Source organism: Oncorhynchus tshawytscha, linkage group LG30, assembly GCF_018296145.1.
Source record: "Oncorhynchus tshawytscha isolate Ot180627B linkage group LG30, Otsh_v2.0, whole genome shotgun sequence".
Classification (NCBI taxonomy): domain Eukaryota; kingdom Metazoa; phylum Chordata; class Actinopteri; order Salmoniformes; family Salmonidae; genus Oncorhynchus; species Oncorhynchus tshawytscha.
The window spans coordinates 33,174,034-33,198,041 of record NC_056458.1 but is presented as its reverse complement, the minus strand read 5'-3'; the positions used below and the strand labels follow the sequence as shown (position 1 = coordinate 33,198,041).

The following is a 24,008-nucleotide window of genomic DNA, read 5'->3' as shown; positions in this document are numbered from 1 at the left end:
GAGTTGATTGACTGTTCTTTTAAATTGCGTCACTTCCTCAACGAAGGAGGTGGGTCTTTGAGTGTCACCTAATATTTCCACTATAGTAGATATTACAGCCATAGCTGTAAACTACATCGTAAAATAACTTCTTGGTCTTAATATAAAGTTAGCAGTGTGGTTAAGGTTACGGTTAGGCTTAAAATCATATTTTAAGAAGAGAAATTGTAGAAATAGGCGGGGTTTAAGACTTTGTGGCTGTGTTGTAACTAGTGACGACCCTTACCTAACCGAACGAAAATAACAAACATTCGAAGTGAACGACAGAGAACGGTAAGTGGAATCGAATGTTCTCTCAATGCGTATTCGAAATATATATATTTCAATGGTCTGACGGCGTAGGTATATTTCCCGATGATTTTTGTTAAGGACCATTGCTTTAGGTTACAATATATTCCCTAAATCATAGCTACAGTAAATGAGCATGGATGTACCGTACAAGTAGCCTACAACCTGTTACTTCAAACACATATAATTGTCGCAATCAAATAATAATCTATTGATCTTGTCGATTTATACAGCTTGGTTTCAAAGCAATGTAATTTGATGCATTTTGGGTGTTTTTATTCACTGTCGATTTTTTTTTCTGGAATCATTCTGATTTCGGGGAATATTTTTCTTGATGAAATAAATTGGCTGCGGCATAGCATGAAAACCGGTTCAGGATACATAAACGTATAGAACCGTGCAAGTTTTCTATACACATACAAAAAAAATCCCCAAGAATTTGAGTTTATTCAAGTAGAATAGCAAGTTTCCTAACAATGTAGGAAATCCACTGCAATTACGTCACAGTCACATTGGCCACGTTCAAGAATTATTAACTAATTGTTATATCTTGTTCTAATGCACCCCCCCATTACGCGTTGGGCCACAAAGGTGTTGTCATGGCAGCTGTGCGCATGACCCCTACCCCCACCTTCTCCCATAGGCCAACTATGTCCTCCGCTTTTCATTAATATACCCTACCGAAAAGAAAAAAAATACAAAATAATAATAAATATACATACATATACCCTACCGGTAGTCTTTTGTGATGGAAGTCGTGCTCTATCGGAGATTATCGTTGAGTTTTGTCACATGTTGCCTTGACATCCAAAACCTGTTTCTGTTGTGTCCTTATGATATGGCATATGCTCATATTTTGAGGTAGTAGCCTATGTTTGAGTGTACAGGTTGCCTAGTGGTTACAGAATAGTGTTCACATTGTCAACAAGCATGTTAAAGAATTTGAGTTAACTCCAGTTATTATTGAAGAGCATATCTCAAGTCTGGCTGACTTGTCAAGGCAAGCAGGCTATGGTTGTGGTTTAGAACCACAAAAATCCCATTGCTATAGTCTATTTTATCGGACATACTTGAAAATACCAGCCAAGATCGCTTGGTAATGTAACTATAAACAAATGTTGCACCTGTAGTACCACTGTCACTCTCTTGGCCCTTACAATGAGCTAAAATACCCATGACTATCAGGGCTAATCTTCCTGGATTCATACTCAAACACAAAGTTATCTCAGTGTTAATCCCAGTTTGCCGTCAGAAGCACCTGATCTGGGCTATTAGGAGTCACGTCTTTGATCCCAGGTGTATCGAAGATTGAAACCAGATGGTCTCTGATATGGGAAACCTTCTCTAACTGAACTTCACACAGGTTCTTGACAGAACCCTGTCTGTATGGTGTCATCATGTTGTCTCAGACGGCTCAGAGCTGGGAACAGAACCACTTGAGATATGCCTACTGGTTTATTGGCTGCTTTACACTCCTGAGCCAAGCTGAACTGCGCTGGCCTGGTTACGTATCCACCATAGTGCTGGAAAGGGCAAAGTGAAAATAAAATACCTGAGTTAGGCTAGTTCTGTATGGTTCGAGTCAGCATGATGGTATGTTGTGAGTTCAGATGGGTCCAGGCCAGAGAATCAGTTTGCAGACAGACCGAGCTTAACCCAATCAGATAGCGAAACCGATAAGTCTGATCATTTAGGAAGCACTGTAAGAATCCAACACCTGCTCAGACACCTGTGTTCTTACGAAAGGGATTACATATCTCTAACTTCATACCTGGAGAGCCACTCCAGCCCAGCAGAAACACACCAGGCCTTGATTCAACAAATTGTGGTTCAGAGTCAGACTGAAGACCATCATTAGTTGATTATTTTAAATCGAAACAGTGCTGCCCTTACGAAAAAATATTGAAGTTAGAGTGTAGTATAACTGCAGTATGCAGCAAATACTGCATCCAGAATGTGTAACTGCAATTACTGCGTCCATAATACCACATTCGACTGCAGTTACTGCCCTTTTACTGCAGTTTAAAAACTGAAATCTTTGTAAGCTTTCACTAAAGCTTGTTGTACCCAGTAGCACTCCATGACTGTTGGAGAGAGTGTATGGACTTTTCTTTTGACTCAACATATAGACTGTTGCGTAAACCTTATGCAGGCTAAGTGAACCACAAATGTTAGAGATCAGTGATATCTGTCAGACTAGTACTAAATCAAATGAGAGTTGAACAGGATATGTTAAAGAACAGAGTAGAGTGAATCATTGTTACTTCTATTGAAAAGGTCATTATTATATCTATGGTTACTTCATTGAGATGATGTCACAATGTGGAAGGATAATGGGTTCACTCTTTTAGCTCATGTGACACGCTCTCTTTCTTTTTCTCCCCCCCCTCTTGGTCCCTCTCTCTCTCCCTAAGCCGCAGTGTACCAGGCCTGTGCTGCGTGAGCCACTGGCACTGCCTCCTCATCCACCAGGCCTGGCCGGTGCCAGAGAGGGAGAGAGACAGCAACCTCCTCACAATACTACAGCCCAGAGGTGTCTGTCTGTGGTCCACACCAACTTTACCCCTAGAGGAGTCATATTTGTGAGTCAATATTTTAAACATTCTCTGCTAACCTTAAGTCAATGTTTTGGTACGTGAACAAGATTTGACTTGTTAGCATGTATGCTAGCAGTACACAAGTCAGTTGAAAGGGCATGTAACTAAAGCCATGTGCTTTATCTGTAAAGACCTATAGCCTCTATATGCTATACCAAGTGTTTCCAAGTCTGATTGGCATGGACATGTGGTGTACCCAACAAGTCCTACTGTACTTTGTAACCATACCCCTGGGTGTAAGCCTCTCGCTCTCTCTGATCAGACAGTTGGGGCCATGGAGTCCTCTGATGAAGAGGAGGGGCGCACCTTTGTCCAGGTGGTCAGTGAGAAGTACAACCCAGAGAATTTCCCATACTGTCGTGGGAACGGCATGGGTGTCGTGGTAGTGTCTCGTCCACAGGGGTCGCCCATCAAAGGTCAGAAATCAAGGTGTTTGGATCCGTAGCTTATGCTGCCTTCAAATGCTCCTCGCAAGTAGGAAATATGAGGTTCCGTGGGAATGTTGGAGATAATTTTACACTAGTTGTGATGATTATAAAGCAAATACATTTTTTGACATTGTCAAACTTAGCAATGTAGATAATGTAGCTAGTTTGACCATATTGGTAATGTTAAACAAGTTAGCTAACTTTATCATTAGCAACGTTAGCTAGCTCCTCTAGCTAGATAAAATCTCATTGTTTGAGGAATTATTCTGACTTCAAAACCACCTGAACACAGTCATGTCGGACTTATGACTTCATAACTTTGAAGTTTTCCAGTTCCGACAAGCATTTGAAGGCCGCATTAGCGCGCTGACTTTGAGTAAATACTCAGTGATATGGTGGCCTATGCATCTTTTCTCTGTAGCATTTGTTATGTTACGTGCTAAACTGAGTTGGTGGGTGCGATGTGATTTATACTCTAATGAACTGAAAAAGTTGTTATTTCTCAAGGTAGAAGAGTCAAGGGCCATACTTTACAGCCTACATTCTGTTTTACAAAAACACCTGAATTAAGCGGTAATAACCCCAGGCTTACTTGCATGTGTTATACAGGGAAATCACACAAGTTATCATCTTCTAGTTATCCAGGAATACTGCAAACTCCATGTACTTACCCTATAAGGGATATAGTGTATCTACACATGAGTCATTCTCTAATGCCTTAGCGCCCCAAGGATACTGCCTATGTAGTGATGCCAAAATAAGTAATGACAATAAGTGATACCAGGTTGTTGTCCCCTGTAATGTGAATGTGATTCTTATTGACGGTACAGTTTGATTAAATAAAGAACAATTATTCACTAGAAAGATTGTCTCGCTCCAGATCGTCTGAACCTGCCCAGTGTGCTGGTCCTGGACGGCTGTGGCATCAGTAAAGCTGGGGACAAGGCTGAGGTGGCCACCTTTTGTGCCCATGTGGTGGAGCTGGACCTGTCCCACAACCAGCTGCAAGACTGGGGGGAGGTGGGTACTGTAGTTCTCCTTATCCTCCTCACGCTTGCTACCATGTTATGCACCATTTTATTTATAAGCAGCTTGTTATTAGCACGAAGGCATGGTCAACACATTTCTTTTACACATTTTTCATTGTTTTCATAATTTTCAGAGATTGTTAACTTTTTTTGATAAAAGTTTGACTTATTTTCTACACATCTAAGGTGTTGTTTTATCTGGACAGTTTTTACAAAATAACCAACTATTGTACTTTTTAAATGTCCAGCACCTCTTGGCTAGCATTAAAGAAGCATGTAGCAAATGGACCATACTGCCTTGTTCAGGGGCAGAATGACAGATTTTGTACCTTGTCAGCCCATTCCCATCCCCCATATTTACATTTCTGTCACCCATGAGTGCGAAACCTACAGTTGAAGTCAGAAGTTTACATACACTTAGGTTGGAGTCATTAAAACTAGCTTTTCAATCAATCCACAAATGACTTGTTAACAAACTATAGTTTTGGCAAGTCTGTTAGGACATATACTTTGTGCATGACACAAGTACTTTTTCCAACAATTGTTAACAGACAGATTATTTCACTTATAATTCACTGTATCACAATTCCAGTGGGTCAGAAGTTTACGTACACTAAGTTGACTGTGCCTTTCAACAGCTTGGAAAATTCCAGAAAATGATGTCATGGCTTTAGAAGCTTCTGATAGGCTAATTGACATAATTTGAGTAAATTGGAGGTGTAGCTGTGGATGTATTTCAAGGCCTACCTTCAAACTCAGTGCCTCTTTGCTTGACATCATGGGAAAACCAAAATAAATCAGCCAAGACCTCAGAAAAAAAATTGTAGACCTCCACAAGTCTGGTTCATCCTTGGGAGCAATTTACAAACGCCTGAAGGTACCACGTTCATTTGTACAAACAATAGTACACAAGTATTAACACCATGGGACCACGCAGCCATCATACTGCTCAGGATGGAGACGCGTTCTGTCTCCGAAAGATAAATGTTTTTTGGTGAGAAAAGTGCAAATGAATTCCAGAACAACAGCAAAGGACCTTGTGAAGATGCTGGAGGAAACAGGTACAAAAGTATCTATATCCACAATAAAATTAGTCCTATATTGACAACCTGAAAGGCCGCTCGGCAAGGAAGAAACCACTGCTCCAAAACCGCCATAAAAATGCCAGACTATGGTTTGCAACTGCACATGGGGACAAAGATCGTACTTTTTGAAGAAATGTCCTCTGGTCTGAGGAAACAAAAATAGAACTGTTTGGTCATAATGACCATTGTTATGTTTGGAGGAAAAACGGGGAGGCTTGCAAGCTGAAGAACACCATCCCAACCATGAAGCACGGGGGTGGCAGCATCAGGTTGTGGGGGTGCTTTTCTGCAGGAGGGACAGGTGCACTTCACAAAATAGATGGCATCATGAGACAGGAAAATGATGTGGATATATTGAAGCAACATCTCTTTTTTTTCTGTGGTCGAATCAATGTTATATCAGCCCCTTTTCAATGAAACAAACCAAAACCAATGTTATTTTGTGTTACTATTTGATTGTTTTTTTTTTGCTCATCCTTCTTCCTTTTTAACTCTGCGTTGTAGTGAAAGTCTACACCTGTTGTATTTGGTGCATGTGACATACAGTGTGATTTGTGCATAATATCTCCAATCTGTCTTTTGGGTTGCCAGATCTGCACGATTGTGTCTAACATCCCCAACCTGGACTTCCTTAACCTGAGTATGAACCCTCTGAGTGGGATTGAACTGGAGCCAGGCCTGGCTGAGGTGTTCTCCCGAGTCCGCCGCCTGGTCCTCATCAACACGCGTGTCACCTGGGACACGGTACACACACTCACACGCCAGACCCCTGAGTAAGTCATGACAGATAGTGGACTGTGAATCACAAACCAGACACATGGCACACGTGAATACAATTCGGTGCCTTTTAAGAAGTGTAACTTGGTCCAAAATATATTTTTAATTTCACCTAATTTTAACATTGTCATAAAGAGGACATGTTCAACTTCATAAACACGTTTTCAATCTCAAGAGGTACAAAAAAAGCACTAGTACGTGCCTGTTAAGTGCCAAATAAAGTACCAGGGTTGACCTCACCAGTTTTTACACTATGATTTGACTATTACATGTTCAATGTTTGTTTAAAAAATATATATATTTAAAAAGATATAGTTATACAGTATTAAAATGTGAGATCAGTTCAGGGTTGACCATAAAACGAGGAACAAATGAATCACTAATCGCATTAAATAAATAGTAATCTTCAGAAATTACTTTATCAAAGCAACACAATAACTATGGCTTTACAATGATGGTAAAAACATGGATACATTTTGGGATTAAGTGGGTTGAAACTTCCTAGAAGTGGCACAGGGTTGACGGAGGGACATGTCAAAATGCAGAATTTGGCCACTTATTAAGTCTTTATATAAAACAAATTATATCTGTTTATTGAATTCTCCATGTGGTCTATATTAAAGGGCACTTCATTTAACATAACAAGCTTTTAAAATTCAATATTGGTGTACAAAGTGATATTTTAAGTGAAAAAGGGATGCAAAAGGCACTCTTTGTGGAACGACCCAGCTACCTCTGATACTCATACTATCTCCCCCTGCAGACTGGAGGAGCTCTTCCTTTGTCTGAATGATTATGACCAGGTTGCTGAGTCCCCGGTCCCCTGCCCCTCCCTGCGCCTGCTCCAGATCACAGACAACCAGCTACAGGAGTGGAGTGAGGTCCGTAAGTTTGGGCCGATGTACCCGTGCCTGGACACCCTGGTGTTGTCCAACAACAGACTCAGCTCTGTGGAGGAGGACACACCTCAGGACACACTGCAGCGCCTGTTTCCTAACCTGCGCAGCATCAACCTCAACAACTCAGGTTTGCGAAGGGAGTCTCATACACATGCAAACACACACACTTCCACAAGATATAGTCCCAACACAAATCTAGTGTTGCTACCCAAGCCGGCTGGTCTAACATTCTATTGGTTCGGTTGCCAGAGACGCGACCCAGTCGTTCATTCTAAATGTTCCATTGCCATACTGGCTGCCAACGTTCTTATCCCTTGCTTGCTAGCCAGCCAACCACGGCTAACTTACAGTCACGTCAAACAGTGCAGCTAGAATAACAGCAAAGTAGCTGCATTTGCGTTTGTTTAAGCTGTTTTCTTGTGACATTTATTTGGATACATCGGTAACAATGAGATAATGATGAGCGATTTCGCCTGGCGTAAAAAATGTGCTCTCTCGTCTGGACACTTATTCAGACGAGTTAGCCAACAACACAGCTAGCACAACCACTTAAACTGAAAATGGAAAGACTGCAAACTAGCTGCACTTTGTGTTTTACCTGTTTTCTATTGATAGTTCTTTGTACAGTCGTGGCCAAACGTTTTGAGAATGACACAAATATTAATTTCCACGAAGTTTGCTGCTTCAGTGTCTCTAGATATTTTTTTCAGATGATACTATTGAATATTGAAGTATAATTACAACCATTTCAGAAGTGTCAAAGGCTTTTATTGACAATTACATGAGGTTGATGCAAAGAGTCATTATTTGCAGTGTTGACCCTTTTCAAGATCTCTGCAATCCGCCCTGGCATGCTGTCAATTAACTTCAGGGCCACATCCTGACTGATGGCAGCCCATTCTTGCATAGTCAAAGCTTGGGGTTTGTCAGAATTTGTGGGTTTTTGTTTGTCTCCCCGCCTCTTGAGGATTGACCACAAGTTCTCAATGGGATTAAGGTCTGGGGAGTTTCCTGGCCATGGACTCAAAATATCGATGTTTTGTTCCCTGAGCCACTTAGTTATCACTTTTGCCTTATGGCAAGGTGCTCCATCATGCTGGAAAAGGCATTGTTCGTCACCAAACTGTTCCTGGATGGTTGGGAGAAGTTGCTCTCTGAGGATGTGTTGGTACCATTCTTTATTCATGGCTCAAAATTGTGAGTGAGCCCACTCCCTTGGCTGAGAAGCAACCCCACACATGAATGGTCTCAGGATGCTTTACTGTTGGCATGACACAGGACTGATGGTAGCGCTCACCTTGTCTTCTTCGAACAAGCTTTTTTCCGGATGCCCCAAACAATCGGAAAGGGGATTCATCAGAGAAAATTACTTTACCCCAGTCCTCAGCAGTCCAATCCCTGTAATATCAGTCTGTCCCTGATGTTTTCCTGGAGAGAAGTGGCTTCTTTGCTGTCCTTCTTGACACCAGGCCATCCTCCAAACATCTTCACCTCACTGTGTGTGCAGATGCACTCACACCTGCCTGCTGCCATTCCTGAGCAAGCTCTGTACTGGTGGTGCCCCGATCCCGCAGCTGAATCAACTTTAGGAGACGATACTGGTGCTTGCTGGACTTTCTTGGGTGCCCTGAAGCCTTCTTCACAATAATTGAACTGCTCTCCTTGAAGTTCTTGATGATCTGATAAATGGTTGATTTAGGTGCAATCTTACTGGCAGCAATATCCTTTCCTGTGAAGCCCTTTTTGTGCAAAGCAATGATAACGGCACGTGTTTCCTTGCAAGTAACCATGGTTGACAGAGGAAGAACAATGATTCCAAGCACCAGCCTCCTTTTGAAGCTTCCAGTCTGTTATTCCAACTCAATCAGCATGACAGAGTGATATCCATCTTTTCCTCGTCAACACTCGCACCTGTGTTAACGAGAGAATCACTGACATGTCAGCTGGTCCTTTTGTGGCAGGACTCAAATGCAGTGGAAATTGTTTTTTGGGGGATTCAGTTCATTTGCATGGCAAAGAGGGACATTGCAATTAATTGTAATTCATCTGATCACTCATAACATTCTGGAATATATGCAAATTGCCATCATACAAACTGAGGCAGCAGACTTTGTGAAAATTAATATTTGTGTCATTCTCAACTTTTGGCTACAACTGTATATATCCATAAAAATGATGCTGATTCATGATTTCGACTGGCTGAGAAAGGTTGCCTGCCTGTGTCTCGTCCCAACTCCCGACATGTTCATTAATATGGAGGGACATCTGGAGATAATTCAATGTTGCAAATGTCGGAGAGACAGACTGCAAGGTTTATACAAATCTCCGCTGTTGAAAACAACAAAATGTTAGTCTAAAAGAAATGTGAGACTTTTTATAGTGGTGATGAGACAGCCTGGCTGGGCTGATGAGACAGATTGCTCAGTGAGATGGAACAGAGTAAATGGGCATTTTAACGTCATAGATTTAGCTGGTGTTGTGGAATAGACACTTTCTGGAATGCGGTTTTAATCTACATTCAGGATTAGACCCATCTGTTGTATAAACACAAATCCCTCTTTCCTCTACCTAATAACTCTTCATCCACTATTCCTGTTTTCCTTCCCTTTTCTCCTGTTCTTACTCCTCTGCTTCTGTACCTTTCTCATGCAGGACAGGGAACCCTCTGGAAATCAGTGGGTCTACTGAGAAGAGCTTAAGTTCTGTCACATTCCAATGTATTTTAACACTATGTTTGGCATTTTAAAGGCATTTTACCCCCTTTTTATATAGGCTATATAAATTAAACTAATATACACACTCATTCAATCACTGAAAGAGCCCTCTATGAGCTCTCTGATGTGAAAATAGATGAGGAATATGTATTGTATTGTACTACTTTTGTACGCCATAGTCAATACTGTATCCTGGCCTTCCATAGAGAATGAGTGCTGATCATTTCCATATCCTTGGGTGTGTGCATGCATGCGTGTGTTTGCACATGTGTGTCCTAAAGGACTTAACCGATGGGAGGACATAGAGAGGCTGAATTTCTTCCCTAAGCTGGAGGAGGCGAGGCTGATGGGGATTCCCTTACTGCAGCCTTACACCAACAAAGAGAGACGCAGCCTCACCGTGGCACAGTGAGTGTACACACACACACACATTTACATTTTAGTCTTATCCAGAGTGATTGCGTTAGTGCTTCATCTTAAGGTAGCTAGGAAAGGCAACCACATGTCACAATAGCATGTAAACATTTTCTTCAATTAAGCAGCTATCAGCAAAGTCACTACAAGTGAGAAAAGGCAAGCACAGGTGTTAGTGCAAGAAAAGTACAAGTACAATGGTAGGGTGTTAATTATTTCTTTGAGTTTGGGGGGGGATTATTCAACCTGTTGAAGAGTTTCACACAAACACAATTGAATACACACCTGTTTGATTTGTGTAAATGTGTCACACACACACTCAATCTTTGTCCTTTTGCAGGTTGCCATCTGTGACTGTGTTGAATGGGAGTGTGGTGACGGAAGGAGAGAGGGAAGACGCTGAGAGGTTCTTCATCAGACATTACCTGGACTGTTCTGAAGAGATGCTGCCTCAGAGGTACTGTTGACACACATACACACTCCACACTCTGTTGAGGTAGAGCTACTGTATGTCAGAGGAACTGTAAACACACGCACACATTTGTCTTCTGATATGAACCAGATGGAGGTTGTTCTTAATAGCACTAGCATTCCTCTGAGACAACAACCTCAACAGCAGACAGGAATCACTGAGTCAGTACCTCTCAGATACCGCCTACCTCTCTCTGCTTATGTTAACACTCCCCTCAGTGTTCTAACACACCTGACATCCTGTAACATATTGTCATCTCAGGACTTCCCATGATGGGGGGGGTTCGGGCCCATGCATAAAAATGAATCGGCCCACGCTTTTTGCCAGCCACATTCCACTTAACCTTAGGAGAATGTGATGGAAGGATTTTCGGGGGGAAAGCGCGCTCCTTGACTGGGGGAAAGTAACCTTTGCGAGACAATGGCACCAGTCACTGCCTACTCAATGACTTCTTTGTGCCTCTGAATACTCAGATCGGAAAACCGATACACAAGGTGGCAGGTAGATTATTTTTTTGACCTCCTCCTTCACTCGTTCATTCGCTCTCTCTTTTCTTTTCCTTTAAGGGGGAGATTGAGAGCTTGACTCATTTCCCTGTGTAACCAGACCTGTTGTAGCTCGGCTCTGTGTGAATATTGTCCTCCTAATTATGTGGGGAAAGTGCCTTTTTGTTGGGGGGGGTGCTTGGGTTTTCTTTTTCTCTGCAGGTGTGTTTCTGCCAGTGGACCAATGACTCCAAACCAACACAGCGTCCCCACAGTGTCTCAGATTAATCAGGGTACTGCAATGGAAGTGTTTCAAAGCCGCAAACCGCTTTCTTGGTTTTCTTTTGCTCACTTTTCCTCTGTTTAATTATATTTCTCTCTCTCTCTCCTTGCTTTTTAAACAACTGGTGAACACGGCAGCCTGCACAGATTTGACGGACAGCTGCCTTTGAATAACTGTAGCCTAGTCTTAGTCATAGCTATAGATAAACAGATCACCTAAAAATATATTATTATACTAATACAATTGCTCAGAGAAAGTGATTCTGTTTGCAATACTGTAGCACCCTCTCCTTGCGAGGATAACGACACTGAACCTTTTTCTACAATGTTTTATGAGATTGGAGAACACGTTGGGAGGGTTCTTAGACCATTCCTCCAAACAGAATATTTCCAGATCCTTGATAGCCTTCGTCTGCTCTTAGACTGCCCTCTTCAATTCAAACCACAGGTTTTCAATGGGGTTCAAGACTGGAGACTGAGATGGCCATTGCAAAATGTGGGTTTTGTGGTCAATTAACCACTTTTAATGTGGATTTTGATGTGTTTTGGCATATTTTCTTGCTCTAAGATCAACTTGTGGCCAAGTGTCAGTCTCATGGCAGAGGCAACCAGGTTTTTGGCTAAAATTCTCTGGTACTTAGTAAAGTTCACGATGCCGTTGACCTTAAGGGCTCCAGGACCAGTGGAAGTAAAAAAAAAAAAATGATAATAAAATAAAATCCCCATAACATCAAAGATCCACCACCATATTTTACAGTAGGTATGAGCTACTTTTCTGCATATGCTTCTGTTTTTCAACACCAAAACCACCGCTGCTGTGCATGGCCAAAGATATAAATATTTTCATGTCAACTGAGCAATGCACCGCCTGGAGTTTGATAAACGGAATTGGCACTTGGATTTGAACCAGTGCTATGGTCAGGTGACATGAAAATAGAGCTATTTGGTGGTCGTAAGCAGCTTTCTGAAACAGCTTGGGGAGATTGAAATGATGCGAGAGTGGAGAGACTGGGGAGGCTTGGGGTAAGGAGAGAGAGGAGGGGTTTACAAGAGGGGTGTGGTGAGGAAAGTGTGCAGAGGAGTGCACTTGAGGTAAGGAGAGAAAGAAGGGGCTACAGAGGGGTCTGGGTAAAGAAGGGGGGGTTATAAAGAGGAAGGGCCTTGTGATATGCAGAGATGGGGCATGGGGTCATTATTAAGAGACAGAGTAAGGGGATTGAGGGCATACCGGGGAAGTGAGGAAATGCAAAGTAACACAAACCTTTTAGCACGTCATCTCTCAACCAGGCAGCTGAGAAGGATTAAAGAACAGAGAGTGAGAGTGGCATGAAATGCCAGACGATAAGTCCCTAAGAGATCTCGGGTAGATACAAGGTAAGGTATTAGCCCCAATACTTTTGGCCGTGTATAGAAACACGGGTATTAAATGAATGCCACAGCGTTTTTTCAGGCACCACAGGACCATTTAAAATTGGCATTTAGCATTACCATACCTCCATTATCTCTCGCAATGTAATTTACAGAGTTGTATGAGTGGTTAGTTACCACATTAAATGAGACCTTTAAGTGAGAGTAGAAATGGGCTTCTCACAGAATGGCACTTTGTGCACTGACTGGGGCCTTGGAGTAGAATTCCCATGGCGGTGGCACACACACACACTGAAACCCCGGCCAGGCGGGGTTTTGGGGGTGGGAAGGGGAAATTGCTTTGATTGGCCCAGATGGTATAGTAGCTTTGAAAAGAGAAACGCTTTTTCTCTGGGATTTTATTTAATCGTTCCTTATCTCTACCTCAGTGTTCCCTTGAGGGGGGGGTGGGGGCTTTCTCACGGCTGAGAGAGGGGTAGAGGGCTCACTGTGTTTTCCGAACGGGCACACCACTCTTAGCGAGCACACACAAAACACACTCATTCACTAACACATTTGTCCCAACTTACCCCCACAGTGTCAGAAAAAGCATTTTTCTTAGATAATGATTAGACTATAAAATACTGCAAACCTTTTCACTATGTTTTTGCTGGTGTTATCGTTCAGATATATTCATTGTGTATTAAACTGAAAAATAATATGCTTGTTTGAGAGAGAACAGTTTGTCTCAGTGTACATCGTCTGCAAAATATGTGGGATTAAAATGGTCTGTTTCCCATAATGTACAGTGCTTTCAGAAAGTATTCATACCCCTTGAATTATTCCACATTTTGTTGTTACAGCCTGAATTCAGAATTGATTTAAAGTGATTATTTTTCCCACCCTTCGACACACAATTAGTGAAAATCTGTTAGTATAAACTTTTGCAAATGTATTGATAATTAAATACGGAAATATATCATTTACAGTATTCACAACCCTGAGTATTCACAACCCTGACCAGATACATGTTAGAATCACCATTGGCAGCAATTACAGCTGAATGTCTTTCTGAGTAAGTCTCTAAGAGCTTTGCACATCTGGAGAGTACAATATTTGAACATTTATTATTTAAAAAATTCTTCAAGCTCTGTGAAGTAGGTTGTTGATCATTGCTAGACAGACATTTTCAAGTCTTGCCATACATTTTCAAGACGATTTAAGTCAAAACTGTAACAAGGCTCCTCAGGAACATTCAGTGTCGTGAGCAACTCCAGTGTATATTTGGCCTTGTGTTTTAGGTTATTGTCCTGATGAAAAGTGAATTTGTCTCCCAGTGTTTGTTAGAAAGCAGACTTTTCCTCTAAGATTTTGCATGTTCTTGACTCTATTCTGTTCTTGACTCTATTCTGCTTCTTTTATCTTAATTAACTCTCTAATCTTTGGTGATGACAAGCATACCCATAACATGATGCAGCCACCATCCTGCTTGAAAATATGAAGTGGTACTCAGTGATGTGTTGTAGGATTTGTCCCAAACATAAAGCTTTGTATTCAGGACCTAAAGACAATTTCTTTGCCAGATTTTTTGAAAGTTTTACTTTAGTGCCTTTAGTGCCTATTCTATACAGGTTTCCTTCTTTTCACTCTGTCATTTAGGTTAGTACTGTGGAATAACAACAATGTTGTTGATCCATCCTCGGTTATCTCCTATCACAGCCATTAAAGGATGCCTGTATCTTTGTAGTGACTGGTTGCATTCATACACCATCCAAAGTATAATTAATAACTTCACCATGCTCAAAGAGATATTCTTCAATGTCTGCTTTTTTTTAACCCATCTACCAATAGGTGACCTTCTTTGCGAGGCAATGGAAAACCTCACTGTTCTTTGTGATTGAATCTGTGTTTGATACAGCTCAACTCAGGGACCTTACAGACAAGTCTATGTGTGGGGTACAGAGATGAGATTGAATTTAATTTATTTTGGCTAACAGACATACAACAAAATGTACAATGTGGACCGAGGATATCACTTAAAATTATTAATTAAAACGCTTGTTTCCAACGTGGTTCTCGATTGGCAAATACAATAACACAAATTAATAAAAGGCTAGACAAAATTACAAACTACCATAAATACATACATTTATATTGACATCCTAAAAAGTGTCACTATTCACTGCACTTTTCCCTAACCTTAAAAATAAGCCATATTCATTTCACATTTCAACCTTAAACAATCTTCATTGCACATCATACCTATCATTCAAATAAATCCACCTGACCAGCAGTAGGGGGCACAAGGGGCAGTGGAGGGGTTTCTCTTCCTTAGACAACCATGTCCAAATGAAAAACCTTTGCCTGCTTTTTAAAGCTTATACTTTTTCTTTGCTTGATCTCCAAGGGGAGGCTATTCCATAGACAAATGCCTGTATAGAAAACGTGCTCCTCGCAGTACTGTTTACTCTTGGGGTTTTACAAGACATCACACTAGCGCTGGTATTGTGACTGTGTTGGTTAAGACTCATATCAATGTAGTTTTTCATATAGCCTGAAGCATGATCATTTAAGATGTCAAACATATGATTAAATTTAAGTTGGTCCACTCTGCACTTCAAAGGTAACAAGCCCACCTCCTGTACCCCTATATGGGTCCTAGAGGGGACATTAAGCATATACCTGATAACATTATTTTGTATGACCAGCATTCTCTTTTTCAACTTTGTTCATAGCCCACTATACCAAGCAGCGCAGGCATAATCAAAATTAATCAAGGTTGAGACCAGCAGTTTCTTAACTTTAATGTTAAAATATCTAGTGTTATGATGTAAAAAAAAAAATGTAAATTTGTTCACCATTTTAGAAATAATTTTTAGCAGGTCTCCAGAAAGGGATTGATGTAGGGACAGACCATGATAAGGTACACTTGTTTTAGATTAATTATCCTGGCCTGCACAGTTTACCTTTTATCTTGTCAGCCTTAAGCAATCTAAGTTTTGTTCCAAACAAAATCAATTAAGTTTTTCCTAAATGTAGCGACAATTTGTTGTCAGTCAACCAATCTCTAACAAAATGCAATTCCTTACTCAGGGTCTCCTCTATGTAAAATGTATCCTTCCCAGATACCACTATGGCTGAGTCATCAGCATAAAGTAGTAGTTTACACTTGACTGTTTCTGGCATATCATTAACATGTATTAGAAATAAGAGAGGCCCTAAAATTAATCCCTGCGGTATTCCACAGGATATTTCTTTGGCCTCTGACAGAAGATCACCAACATTACATACTTGTGTTCCGTTGTTCAGATAAGACCTATACCAATTCACTGCTACATCATTTATACCCATGCATTTTCAGTTTCATCAGGAGAATATCATGGTCCACAGTGTCAAATGCTTTCTGCAAGTCTAACATGACCATACCTGCATAGTTCCCCTTCTCACTTTCCTGCTTGATGTGGTCAAAAAGGTGTATAAGGCAAGTATCAGTAGAATGAGCTGTTGTAAAGCCAGATTTGAGTTCATAAAGAAGTTTGTGCTCGAAGGTATCCCTCAAGTTGATTTTAAAAACAATTTGGATAAGGTGCTGAGGATCGACACAGGGCTGTATTTTCCTAAATTTGTCTTACTGCTCTTCTTGTGGAGCGTAACCACCCAGACTTTTGAGATCCTTGGGAAATGTACCAGCACTAATAGAAAGGTTTACAATATGTGTTATCATTTTAGCAGTGACACAAGCACTATCCTTTATGAATCTTGCAGGAAGGTTATTCAGCCCAGTTGCTTTGTTTGTGCTCATTAAGCATAGTAGATTGGAAACATTGTCCTCTGTTACCATGCACAGCTCAAACATACCTTTGCTATGGTAAAAGTTATTAATGAAAGACTGGCCATAGTGTCCAGAGCAGGTGGGTAACTTCTTAACCAGAGATGAGGCTATAGTGGTAACCTTGTTCTAGTATAAAACATAATCAATATCCAGGCCAATATTACAGGATTTTACCTAATGGGGAGTTTTTGAGCCAATGTTCTTACATTTTCCGCAGTTTACGAGGCTGGTGTAAGTTGTCATTATTAACAACGTCGTTATAATGTTGGTATTTGGCCTTATCCGTTTTGTATCTTTCCTATAGTTAATTCAACCATCATAATCGTATTGTAGATTTGTCCTTTTGAATTTGGCCAGGTACTGATCCCTTTTCCTTATAAGGTCTAAGATCTCGGAGGTGATCCATTTCCCTGACCACTGTTTGATTCAAATTAGTTTCATCGGAGCCAGAGAGTCGAGTGCCGACAAACAGATCTTTAAAAAGATACCAAGCTTGATCAACATCACAGTACACAGTACATGAGCCCAATCCAAATTCCCAAGTACTTCTACAAAACATTCCTTTGAGTATTGTTTCATAGACCGTACCTTCATGAAGTTATTACCTGGCTCAAGCAGCATTTTGGATTTCTTACAGGTACAGTAGGTTACCATATGATCACTAAATGCAATATTTAAAAGTCTTGACTGACATATGTTCTCTTGGTTTGACACAATAATTAAGTCCAAAGTTGATTTACTGTCAATACATACCTGGGTTGGCTCAACAATCAGTTGTTTCAGTCCAAATAACTGATTAAAGTTATACAGGGCATTTACTTGTGTACTACTGTTGGGTGATAACTGCACATTTGTATTAAAATCACCAAGCAGAATACATTCTCTATCAGCAAATACTTTGTGATCATACCAATTTGATTCAAGTAAATCATAGACATTATTCTGCTTAGGAGGCCAATAGCAGACACCAACAGTGACAGGACGACATTTAGGAAGAAGTATATCAACCCATGCATCTTCAAGACCTATTTTCAGTTCTAAACAAGGGTTAAAAAACACTTAATACCAAGCAAAAACACACCGCCACCGTTTCAGAGAATTCTATGAATGCTATAACCCCGTTAGCTCAACGTTATTGTCCTCAATTGACCCATCGAGCCATGTCTCAGTCACAGCAACTACTGCAGCCCAGGTGTTAGAAGCGAGGTGTTTTAATTCCTCTAATTCCGATTGCAGGCTCCATGCGTTCACATGGATAAAGTGAAGTCCTCTCCGATTGTAACAGTCAAACATGTCATTGTCTGTCCCCACTACTGATAAGTCAACTATCTCATCTAGATTGCACTCATCATCCCTGCTTGTGTCCAGCATCCCAATGTTTGGCGCCGCGTTTAAACATCATACTTTGCAAACAAGTTAAATGTTACTTTGAGACTTTACAGCTTCATTATATGACATGGGTTGGATATCTCCATACTTTATGTGAACAAACACATCACAAATGTCACAGGCCACCGCTTTTGAGTTCTTCGGTCTTACCACAGTTTGGGCATAGTTTTTTAGCTTGCTTTGTGGTGTTTGGACCAGGACAGCGGTGTATATTGCCACAGAGTAGCAGACTGAAAGTAGCAAGCAGCTAGAGACGGACATTTAAAAAATCATCTTAAAAACGTATTGCAACAGAGTGAGTCAATGCAACTTATTATGTGACTTGTTAAGCACATTTTTACTCTTGAACTTATTTAGGCTTGCCACAACAAAGGGTTGAATATTTATTGACTCAAGACATTTCAGCTTTTCATTTTTAATTAATTTATACACATTTCTGAAAACATAATTCCACTTTGACATTATGAGGTATTATGTGTAGGCCAATGACACAATCTCAATTGAATCCATTTTCAATTCAGGCTGTAACACAACAACATCGGGAGAAGGTCCAGGGGTGTGAATACTTTCCAAATGCCTTCAGAAAGTATTCACACCCCTGGACCTTCTCCACACGTTGTGTTACAGCCTGAATTTAAAATGGATTCAATTGAGATTGTCATTGGCCTACACATAATTCCACTTTGACATTATGAGGTATTATGTGTAGGCCAATGACACAGAAATGTGTGCAAATCTATTAAATAATAAACTGATATCACATTTACATAAGAATTCAGACCCTTTACTCAGTACTTTGTTGAAGCACCTTTGGCAGTGATTACAGCCTCGAGTCCTCTTGGGTATGACGCTACAAGTTTGGCACACCTGTACTTGGAGTTTCTCTCATTCTTCTCTGCAGATCCTTTCAAGCTCTGTCAGTTGGACTGGGAGCGTTGCTGCACAGCTATTTTAATGATGTTTGATCTGGTTCAAGTCCGGGCTCTGGCTGGACCACTCAAGGACATTGAGACTTGTCCCGAAGCCACTCCTGTATTGTCTTGGCTGTGTGCTTAGGGTCGTTGTCCTTTTGACAGGTTAACCTTCGCCCCAGTCTGAGGTCCTGAGAGTCTCTGGAACAGGTTTTCATCAAGTATCTCTCTACTTTGCTCCATTCATCTTTGCGTTAGTCCTGACTAGTCTCACAGTCCCTGCTGCTAAAAAACATCCCAGCAGCATGATGCTGCCACCACCATGCTTCACTGTAAGGATGGTGCCAGGTTTCCACCAGATGTGGTGCTTGGCATTCAGGCCAAAGAGTTCAATCTTGGTTTCATCAGACCAGGGAATCTTGTTTCTCATGGTCTGAGAGTCTTTAGGTGCCTTTTGGCAAACTTCAAGCGGTCCGTCATTTGCATTTTACTGAGGAGTGGCTTCCGTCTGGCCACTGTACCATAATGACCTGATTGGTGTGCAGAGATGGTTTCCTTCCCGAAGGTTCTCCCATCTCCACAAAGGAAATCTAGAGCTCTGTCAGAGTGACCATCAGGTTCTTGGTCACCTCCCTGACCAAGGCCCTTTGCCCCGATTGCTCAGTTTCACTGGGCAGCCAGCTTGGGACCTTTTTATATAGACAGGTGTGTATCTTTCCAAATCATGTCCAATCAATTGAATTTACCACAGGTGGACTCCGATGAAGTTGTAGAAACATCTCAAGGATGATTCATGGAAACAGGATGAACCTGAGCTCAATTTCGAGTCTCATATCAAAGGGTCTGAATACTTATGTAAATAAGATATTTCTGTTTTATTTATTTTTATTCATGTGCAAACATTTAAAAAAATAGATGTTTCACTTTGTCATTATGGAGTATTGCATGTAGATTGCTGAGGATTCTTTTATTTATTTGATAAATTTTAGTATAAAGTTGTAACGTACCAAAATGTGGAAAAGTCAAGGGGTCTGAATACTTTCCGAAGGTACTGTATGTACAAGACTGCCTGTCAAATGACCAATCACCACTATTCTCGAACAAATTACCAATCCCAACCTCCCATCCATCCTGTCCTATCTCAAAAGGTACCACGTCCTGGTGTCCAAATACGGGCAGCTTGCCCCGTTGGCAGAGGTGGACCTGCGTCCGCCCTGCACGGCCACCCTGGAGGTGCGCTGGGGCGAGCGAACGGAGGCGCTGAGCCTGCGGCTGGAGCAGACCGTTGGGGAGCTCAAGAAGGAGCTCAGGGTGCTGGTGGGGCTGCCAGCCAACGGCATGCGACTGTACTACATCGCCCGCGAGCTGGGCTCCGCGCTGGGACCTGAAGAGATGAAGTACAGCAGCCGGGCACTCCACTCGTACATGATCCAAGACGGGGATGAGATCCTGGTGGTGCCCAAAACCAAGAGCCGCACCATCTCATCCACCTCCTCGGACTCCTAAGAAGTGGCGTGTGTGTGTGTGGAGGACTCAGGGCTTAATTACAGACTGACCAGCTTCTGGCCACCAACTTTCTATGCAGTCTCTCTTTTTTAAATTTTTTTGTTTTATTCTGTTTCCTAAATTACGTTGATTGTAAAGATGTTTATTAGCAAAGCCTCTTACTGTACACACACACACGACTCTCACATGTATGCTACATGCACACTATCACACTGAGGGCTCAATTTATGGCTAGGTGCGAAGCACCGCACTGCGATTTGCCATTGCGTTTGGTCTGTCAAAAGAGAGCACAGAAGAGTCTTTTATCAGAAATATTTATGGTTTTTAAGTAATGTTAACCCAATAGCATAGTCCCCCGCTCTCCCACTCAGTCTTGAACCACGTGCTTCAGATGTCCTGAGATAACCTCTGAGTCAGAATTAGAGGGTGGTGCACTGAGAGACGCTCCATTGAGCTTTGAGGATGATAGAGCTTGTGACACAGAGACCACACGGAACATCACTGACCTCAACTCACACAGGTGACCTGGCGGAAAGAGGAGGAGGGGAGGTGCACTGCACTCAGGTTGCTTCAGGTCGTCTTGCTGTCTGTTTCCTCATGAATGGAGCAGCTCTCTACCCCCTTGCTGAGGGGAGTGGGGATGGGATGTGAGGGGGAGTGGGTGTTGGAAGGAGAACCCCAGCCCAACCTCACTGGGTAACCACACACTGGCCACTGTGTCACGGTCACTTCCTCTGTGCTTGGATTTCAATTGGTTCACCCAACAGGCTGTGGCCTTCCTCACCTCTCTCTATCGCTCTCTCTCTCCCCGTCTCACACCTCCACTGGAACCAGTGTCCATTGTTTTAGTCGACCCAGGGTCAATGATACACCCATGGAATTTGTGCTCTCCCATTGGTGCATGTTGTCCAATAGGTGTCTTCAGATTCAGAGACCTTCTCCAATTGGTGGATAGATGTGAGAAATGACCAATGGGAAATCACATCTTGTTGTTCCCCAGTCCTATGGATAATTTCACTCAGCGTTTGTTTGCATCAGTTTGCATCTACTCTTATAGATGGGAGAAATCCATAAACCAAGGTGAACCACATACTGGGTTTATTTACCAATTACTCTTCCCAATTACATTTCCCTTTTTAATCTAAATTCCTCTGTGATGTTTTTTACATTACATATTATGTGGAAAAACGTAAGAAAAGTACGTTTGCAAAAGCTGAATGAACGTGACTTTCTGTCACAGCTAGGCTTTGTTTAAATAACTGGATGACTTTTGTCCTTTGGGAATTATTTTAGGTGAATCTCAGGTGCTTCTTGATCCTTTAATATGTTGTGTTTGCATGATTGGTAATGGTAAAGTGTGTAATATATGGTATGTGGGCTGGGACCATGGATTTTTTAAAAGTGGGCCATTTAATATTTGGGATTGCATGGACTTTTAACAAATTAGAGGAACCTACACTAAAAGTGTATACTATAGTACATATGTGTTTATCTGATGTTACATGAAGTTATTGGAGGATGATCAGATCGATAACTATTGTTTAGTGATTAAGATTTTTTTCTGAACGCTTCAATGCCTCCAGTACATTTAAAAAAAAATGTTATTTTGTCTTTGGCTAAAATCAAATTGAATGCACACAATTTATGTACCACTGTTTTCCTGCAGACTGTTAAATCTGACTATTTGTAGCACTGTAATTTACTTCTGTCTGCAACCTTTTACCATCGCCTTGATATCTGTAAATAAATGTTTTAGATACTTTTGGTTTTATGAGAACGTTTTGCTTTTATGGTGGTGTTTTATGTTTTTCTCTTCTATTGGCAGTGCTTTATTTTACAGCCCTATTTCAGATCGTATTTACCTAGAACTTCCTGTATAACGGAATGACGGGATAACAATGGATATTTTCTGCAACTTAATCTATGTACTTCAAGGAATTCAATATAGTTGGTAACATCCACCAAATTGTGGTAGTGGTCTTTGTATCAATGAATGCCAAAGAAACCAGAAGGAAATTGTTATATAATTGTTTGTTTTATATTATTTCTAAGTAAATATTGGACTAAGGAATAAAGCATTGCATTTTTCTTTTACTTTTTAATATTAACTGTATGCTAACAGAGGCTTAGGACCATATCGTCACATGGCTGTTTTAATGTTGTTGTTTTTTATTTCACCTTTATTTAACCAGGTAAGCCAGTTGAACAAGTTCTCATTTACAATTGCGACCTGGCCAAGGATAAAGCAAAGCAGTGCGACACAAACAACACAGAGTTGCACATGGGATAAACAAACGTACAGTCAATAACACAATAGAAGCTCTGTATACAAATTAAGTAAGGAGGTAAGGCAATAAATAGGCCATAGTGGCAAAGTAATTACAATTTAGCAATTAACACTGCAGTGATAGATGTGCAAGTATAAATACTGGTGTGCAATAGAGCAGAAAAACAAATATGGGGATGATGTAGGTGGTTGGATGGGCTATTTACAGATGGGCTGTGTACAGCTGCAGCGATCGGTAAGCTGCTCTGACAGCTGATGCTTAAAGTTAGTGAGGGAGATATGTCTCCAACTTCAGTGATTTTTGCAGTTCGTTCCAGTCATTGGCAGCAGAGAACTTGAAGGAAAGGCAGCCAAAGTAGGTGTTTACTTTGGGGATGACAGGTGAAATATACCTGCTGGAGCGTGTGCTACGGGTGGGTGTTGCTATGGTGACCAGTGTGCTGAGATAAGGCAGAGCTTCACCTAGCAAAGACTTATAGACGACCTGGAGCCAGTGGGTTTGGCGACGAATATGTAGTGAGGACCAGCCAGCGAGTATATGGGGCCAGCCAACGAGTATATGGGGCTTTGGTGACAAAACGGATGGCACTGTGATAGACTGCATCCAATTGGTTGAGTAGAGTGTTGGAGGCTATTTTATAAATGACATCATGGAGGATCGATAGGATGGTCAGTTTTACGAGGGTATGTTTGGCAGCATGAATGAAGGAGGCTTTGTTGCGAAATAGGAAGCCGATTTAATTTTGGATTGGAGATGCTTTAATGTGAGTCTGGAAGGAGAGTTTACAGTCTAGCCAGACACCTAGGTATTTATAGTTGTCCACATAATCCAAGTCAGAACCGTCCAGAGTAGCGATGCTAGTCTGACGGGCGGGTGCGGGCAGCGATCGGTTGAAGAGCATGCATTTAGTTTTACTAGCATTTAAGAGTAGTTGGAGGCCACGGAAGGAGTGTTGTATGGCATTGAAGCTCGTTTGGAGGTTTGTTAACACAGTGTCCAAAGAAGGGACGGAAGTATACAGAATGGTGTCGTCTGCATAGAGATTGATCAAAGAGTCACCCGCAGCAAGAATGACATCATTGATATATACAGAGAAGAGTCTGCCCGAGAATTGAACCCTGTGGCACCCCCATAGAGACTGCCAGAGGTCCGTACAACAGGCCCTCCGATTTGACACACTGAACTCTATCTGAGAAGTAGTTGGTGAACCAGGCAAGGCAGTCATTA

The 24,008-nt window shown here is 41.4% G+C and overlaps 1 protein-coding gene across 3 annotated transcripts; it reads left to right on the top strand.

Annotated features, from left to right (window-relative positions):
* Positions 1-42: 42 nt before the first annotated feature.
* Positions 43-22,454, top strand: tbcelb (tubulin folding cofactor E-like b). Of its 3 annotated transcripts, none has more exons than XM_024393652.2 (9): positions 43-312; positions 2,748-2,909; positions 3,187-3,340; positions 4,233-4,372; positions 6,057-6,238; positions 7,006-7,268; positions 10,137-10,263; positions 10,610-10,726; positions 20,136-22,454. In XM_024393652.2, the coding sequence occupies exons 3-9, from the start codon at positions 3,199-3,201 to the stop codon at positions 20,491-20,493; spliced, it is 1,329 nt and encodes a 442-aa protein (XP_024249420.1). In that variant the 5' UTR covers positions 43-312; positions 2,748-2,909; positions 3,187-3,198; the 3' UTR covers positions 20,494-22,454. The 3 variants fall into 3 exon arrangements, with proteins under 3 accessions (XP_024249420.1, XP_024249419.1, XP_024249418.1); XM_024393651.2 differs by having other exon boundaries at positions 2,742-2,909; positions 3,191-3,340; XM_024393650.2 differs by having other exon boundaries at positions 2,742-2,909.
* The last annotated feature ends 1,554 nt before the right edge of the window (positions 22,455-24,008 follow it).